At 52.8% G+C, this 6,494-nt stretch overlaps 1 protein-coding gene across 1 annotated transcript in view; it reads left to right on the plus strand.

The window, feature by feature from the left end:
- The first annotated feature begins 4,529 nt into the window (after positions 1 to 4,529).
- Positions 4,530 to 6,494, plus strand: part of LOC119316528 (alpha/beta hydrolase domain-containing protein 17C-like) — a 6,327-nt gene continuing 4,362 nt past the window's right edge. The window contains exon 1 of the mRNA XM_037590849.1: positions 4,530 to 5,034. Coding sequence (XP_037446746.1) covers positions 4,679 to 5,034 — 356 coding nt within the window. The 5' untranslated portion in view covers positions 4,530 to 4,678. The remainder of the gene's footprint in view (positions 5,035 to 6,494) is intronic.

Below are 6,494 nucleotides of genomic sequence, written 5' to 3' on the forward strand. Positions count from 1 at the left end.
CGAAGGGGTACGCCAATAGGGTGACCCTCCTTGCGGACACTATTACCCACCCGAACCAATCCGCCTTCATTCAAGGCCGATTTATCCTGGATGGGGTGTTGGTGTTCCACGAAGTGCTCCACGAGGTTCGTCTGAAGCGCCACAGGGCGGTCTTCCTTAAGCTGGACTTCCACAAAGCCTATGACACGGTCCACTGGCCGTTCCTGAGGGAAGTCCTGCTTCGCAAGGGCTTTGACGATCGGTGGGTGACCCGCGTCATGCAGCTCGTCTCCTGCGGCCGGACTGCGGTGAACATCAACGGCGAGATTGGACCCTTCTTCCCTACCCTTTGTGGGGTTCGGCAGGGGGACCCCTTCTCGCCGTTCTTGTTCAACATGGTTGTCGATGCCCTGGCCGCCATCCTAGTTAAGGCCACGGCTGCGGGGCATATTCGAGGCTTGGTCCCGCACCTTGTTGGAGGGGGAGGGGTGACCCTTCTCCAATACGCGGATGACGCCATTATTATGACGGAGGGATCCGCCCTCGAGATTTCCAACCTGAAGTTCCTCCTTCTGTGCTTCCAGCAAATGTCGGGCCTGACCATCAACTTTGACAAGAGCGAAGTGATGGTGCTCGGCTACCCCGATGAGGACGCTCAGTCCATTGCCGATCGGCTTAACTGCCGGCTGGGATCTTTTCCCACGACCTATCTGGGGATCCCCATTAGCGACTCGCGCCTCACCGTGGCGGACCTCCGCCCCACGGTGACCCGTATGCAGCACCGAGTTGAGCCCTGGAAAGGGCGCTGACTGTCGAAGGCGGCATGTGTGATCCTTATCAACTCGTCGCTTGCCAGCCTTCTGTGGTTCCTCATGAGCTTTTACAGCCTTCATGAAACCCTTCATCAGGAGATCGCCAAGTACCAGGCCAGATTTTTCTGGGCTGGCGAGGCAGGCAGACAGAAATATCACATGGTCAGCTGGCCAGACATCTGCAAACCCAAAGACCAGGGTGGCCTTGGGATTTTGTCCTCTCGGCGCATGAACATCGCCCTCCTCACCCGCTGGCTATGGCGCATTGCCAATGGGGAGGGAGGCCTTTGGTTGACTATCATCCGGAACAAGTACCTGCGTGGCCAGCCTCTGGCGTTCTGCCAGCGCCCGGGCGGTTCCCAGTTTTGGCAGGCAGTCGTCCAGCTGCTTCCAGTCCTGAGGATAGGCACCTCCATCTCGGTGGGCTCTGGCGCCTCGACCTTGTTTTGGCTTGATAGTTGGCTAGGGGACTCCCCCCTGGCCGCCCAGTTCCCCATCCTCTTCGACATTGTAGTTGACCCTCGGGTCTCGGTCGAGGCGGCCCTTATTGACTTAGGGCGCCTCGCGTTTCGTCGTCCTTTTGGCCCTGCCGAGGTGGCTGCTTGGGATGTCCTCCTCCAGGACATCGCACTGTTGCCTATGGACGTGGCTGACTCTCCGGATGCCATCTCCTGGCGTCTGGATTCCTCAGGCCGCTTCTCCACCAAGTCCCTTTACACGGCTATTGCCCCATCAGTTGCCCCGGAGCCTTTCGGCCTTATCTGGGACATCCGCCTCCCACTTAAGATCCGGATCTTCTTGTGGCAATGGATCCGCGGCCGCCTCCCATCCGGCGTGGAGGTCCTCAAGCGCCATGGGCCTGGGGATGGGATGTGCCCCCTATGTGACACGGCGGAGGATGCCAATCACATCTTCTTCTCCTGTTGCACGGCACAGTTCCTATGGGCGTGTTTTCGCGAAACGGTTGGGGGACAGTGGTGTAATAACAACTTCCCCGACTTGCTTGCGGAAATCCAGGCCTCCCATCCACGCTACAGACATATTAGATGGCTGTGCGTTGGGGTGCTGGCTTGGACGTTGTGGACGGTTCGCAATAAGCTTGTCATTCAGAAGGTGCCTCTTCGACGTGCGACTGACTCCATCTTCAAAATGTGTGGTTACTTGCAGCTCTGGCGGCCGCTTAGCCGCCCTCCGGACTGGGATGCCATCGACAGACTCCTCTCCGACCTTCGTTCGTTGGCCTTCCGCCTGGCACCGCCGCTCCCGCCGCCTCCCCCGGAGCCCGACTAGAGGCGTCTCTCTCCCGGCGTGTGTGCCGCTTTTTGTGTGTGTGTTGGGCTTGTTGAGCTGTGCCCTCAGCACTAACCCTTGATGCTTGTTTGTTCCTGGACTTTGTGTGTGTGTGTGTACCTTGGTGGTGTGAACCTTGTGGATGTTGGCTTTGGCATTGGCTTTATCTATAAAGCGGGGCGTGAGCCTTTTTCGGTAAAAAAAAGAGCACGACTCATGAAGGGTGGCAGTGGGCCCTTCCAGTAGACTCGTCTTTTACGGAGAGGGCATATATTTTTTTAGAACGAAGACTCAATAAGAGCCCGGTTTTGAATTAACAAAGCCATCAACCGGCCAGGATTACAAGAACACCAACTAACAAGGAAAGCAAGAAGAGAACCAAGCGACTGATACAAGGAGCAAAGCGAAACAGACTCATAAAGGCAACAACGATAGCAAGAACACGCCATGCTGCCGCCAACACCCTACAGGACGACCTACACCAACCGGACAAGCTACGGACTTGAGAGGATGCACCACCGCGCAAGCTTCGTGATCGTAGCCAAACTCGAAGACAGCACTGACACTCCTCTGGAACTGCCACTGCAAAGGGCCCCTGCCCTCCCATCCTGGCTCGAAGGATGCCTCACCGGCAGGCGGCAGCTCGGTTCACCCTAGAACCCAGAGGAAGACGCCCAAGCTGCACATGAAGAAAGAACTAGGAGCAGACCTGCTAGCTCAGAGCACACCATTTCGAGCACCGTCGTCGTCCGCGGTTAAGCCACACCGAAGGGCTAGAGCTGTCGGCCACAGTCGCAGCAACAAGGGCAACATCGATGAGCCACCGAAGAAAAGGCAGTGAAGCGCCGAGCCAAGCTGGTACCCTCCACCATCACACCCACAACCCGACTCTCTCGCCGCCCCTGCGATCCCCGGACTGCGCCTCCAAGAAGGAACACGACACGGATGTGTCGTCGCCGCCCGAATCAGGGGACCTAGGCTTTCACCTAGCAGGGAACGGAAGGAGGGGGGAAGGATCCTCACCACAGCCTCCAGGGAGGGGTACGACGCCCAGGGCGTCGTCTGCGATGTGGTTGCGCCGGCCAGGGGTTTCCCCCGGAACCAACCCTCTCGACGAGATCCGCGCTGCCGACGCCCGGGAGGACCCGAATCCGGCGATGGAAGGAGCAGATCGGGGCGGAGAGGATGAGATGCATCTGGCGACGGCAACCGCGCAGGGGAGGCCGCACACCAGCGACCGTGGACCGACACCTCCTCGTCCCCCGCGAGATTGAGGGAGGCGCCTGGCCCGCCGCCCGGGCCACCCGGCGCTCTCCGCCCGGGGCCGCCGCCCCGGATGCCGAGCCCTCCACGCTATGTGGAGCCGCCGGATCCCCCGCCGCCACCTTCATCGGTGTCGAGCGCATGCCGGCGCACACCTCTGGCGGCGGCGAAGGGGAAGGGGAGGGGGAAGGAGGGGTGCGGCGCCGGCGATTTAGGGTTTCCCCCGAGTCGCCTCGGTGGAGACGTCGCGGGGGCGGGGGAATCGGAGAGGGGGCATATATAGTGCGGTGCTTTGTGATTGAGGCTTCACGAGCTGAGATGAGACGCTACTATACCAATCGTTTTTTATGGACTGTGATGCTAGTGCTGAATTTTCCACCATTTGTACCAGATAGTTATCTTATAGCATTCCCTTCAAAAAAAAGTTATCTTATAGCATTCAGACAAATATGTATTGTAAATCTCAAGATATACAAGTGGTACGTGAATATTGTTTGAGAGCTGCTCATCGTATTTTCAATCAATGGTACCTACAACTTCCTTTTTGGCTCAGACATCTCTTAATAAGAGTATCCTAACTAGTATTATGCATGTCAACTAAGGCTGGTCACAATAAGAAGTACTACCCCACCGTTCATAGTATGATAACTTGATCGTATTACAATGACTTTATTTATTGTCATGCATAACACACACTAGTACATCATCTAATATGACACACTATCATATCATGACACTCAATCATCTCTTTTTTCATTTTATTGTATGCCGCCTTAGTAAAATGCCTAGTTGACATGCATGATACTTCTATTGTGACCGGCCTAAGCATCTCTATAAGATATTAAATAAAAATATATTTGAGTATATATTATGATACCTTAAATGATATGCTATTACGTGTCATGTATGACAATAAATAAGATCATCTATGATATTAACTTATGATATTAAATTATGTGTGGCTACTAAACTACATAAACTTTTTATTTTATAGTCAACCGTGAAAGAATAACCATGGAAATAATCTTAGCAATTTCAGTTTGCAATACTCTTTTTTTAGTAAGGATTTGTTAGAAATCTGTTCTAGCAGTAACTTTCAGCAACTACCACAGTCTACTCAACTCAGGCCGGTAATCCCTGTTGTGCAAAACCACAAGAGCTTAACCACCCAGACCACAAATCCCTCCTCACTCCTCCAGCTCCTCCTCCCCTTTCCCTTCCTTCCAGCGCAACGGAAACGCCACCCGACGCACTCCTCATCGTCGTCCCCCTCCCCTCTCGCCGTCTCCTCCCTCGCCCTCACCCGAGCCTTAGCCCTAGACCTCCCCGCGGGGATGGGCGGCGTCACCTCGACGGTCGCGGCCCGCTTCGCCTTCTTCCCGCCCAGCCCGCCGTCCTACGGCGTCGAGCCCCTGCCGCCGCCCGATGCCGCCGGGGCGGGGGCGGCGGCCGGGGAGGCCAAGGGGAAGGAGGGGAGCGTGGTGGTGGAGCTCACGGGGGTGCCGCGGAGGGCCAACGTGGAGGCGCGGCGGCTGCGGACCAAGCGGGGCACGGACGTGGTCGCCATGTACGCGCGCCAGACCGGCGCCAAGCTCACGCTGCTCTACTCCCACGGCAACGCCGCCGACCTGGGCCAGATGTACGAGCTCTTCGTCGAGCTCAGCGCGCACCTCAACGTCAACCTCATGGGGTACGCACGCACGCTGGATCGGATTGGGTTAGACTTTAGATTGGGGGCGCCGTGGTTCTGGATTCGGGCGGTAACCCTGGATCTCCCGGGCCGCGTTTCTCTGGATCAAAGCTACGCTTTTTACCGGGCTTTAGACAACGCAAGTGGTACTCCTCGGTGGAAATGTTGGGATTGCGTGTCAGTAGGATGGTCGCTTATTGGACTGGACCAAAAATGCCAACTTTTCTTCTGGTATTGCGTGATTGGGTTCAGGTTTTGGTACATGAGTATGAAGCTGTGCTGGGGCAGTGCTCTCTGGTGTTGGATTTGCTAGCTCTAGTCTAAATTAAACCAATCAGTACTAATCTGTGCGTTCATTCTCCATTGGTGCTTGGCTTCATCTTGTATTGTGATGCGGCATTTGTCACTGATACGTCTGCTAATGGGTGTCTAGTTATTTTGTTCCTCCTCAAATTCTTACTTATGATTAGAATAAACTACTACTGCCGAATTGTGAGTCATTTTGTGGTTTTTGTAGATTGTTGGGAATGTCTGCTTTAAGTGGCCGTGAGAAGTATCTGGTAGTTGTTCAGTCTTGGGTAGTAAGGGGGATATTTGGATTAAAAGTGCCTGTCTGTGATTGGATAATCCATGATTCATGTGATTTTATGGAGGTGGCCCAAGACCTGATTTTTATTAGTTACTATTTTTGGCCAAAATTTGATGGATTTGTTCAGATTAGGTGTTAAGTACATGCTACCACTTTTAGAACATTTCACTAATAGAGTCTAGTAAGGAAAAAGCGGGAAATCAATACTTGATGAAGCTTTCCACAACATTATTATGCAAGCACACGTGTCCGGTCCACAGCCCTCATAAAAGCATAAATACCAAAATAAGCGATCAATGTTGTCATCTTCCTAACTGTTGTTTAAATATATCCATTTTTTGGGTTTAATTTCTTCTTTCGTTGGAGTTTTAGCCCATTGCTTCCTATGCATTGGATGGAGAATATTAGCTAGGTAGGTTTAGTCTAATGAACCTGTTGATGACAAGAGGTTTGAGTTTCTGATGAGAGAACCGTTGATTCATTCAGTTGATGTAGAAACTCTAGCAAATTTAAAATTCTTTGGTGGAGTGATTGTCTTGTCCTTCACTGCTTTTATTAAACTCAAGATTTTTGTTCTTCACCTAGCATGGTTATAACATTATCATATTTAGTTAATCTTTGTGTTATATGTCTGTTCTCTGAACACACTTTTGTCCTTTATGGTGCCACTAGTTTTGGTGCAAGGCATTTTAAAAATGTTGAGCGTTTACATTATTACTAATATAACTTCAACATCACAGATGACTCCAGATTCCAGAAACGACCCCTGTGGTTTCAAAGCCCAGAGTAGATACAGTGAACACTACTGTGCCATTTACTCTATAAGCCTAAATACCCTTGCTTTATACGGTTTAAAAAATATACCCCCCCC

The sequence above is a fragment of the Triticum dicoccoides genome, chromosome 6A (assembly GCF_002162155.2).
Source record: "Triticum dicoccoides isolate Atlit2015 ecotype Zavitan chromosome 6A, WEW_v2.0, whole genome shotgun sequence".
Taxonomy (NCBI): Eukaryota; Viridiplantae; Streptophyta; class Magnoliopsida; order Poales; family Poaceae; genus Triticum; species Triticum dicoccoides.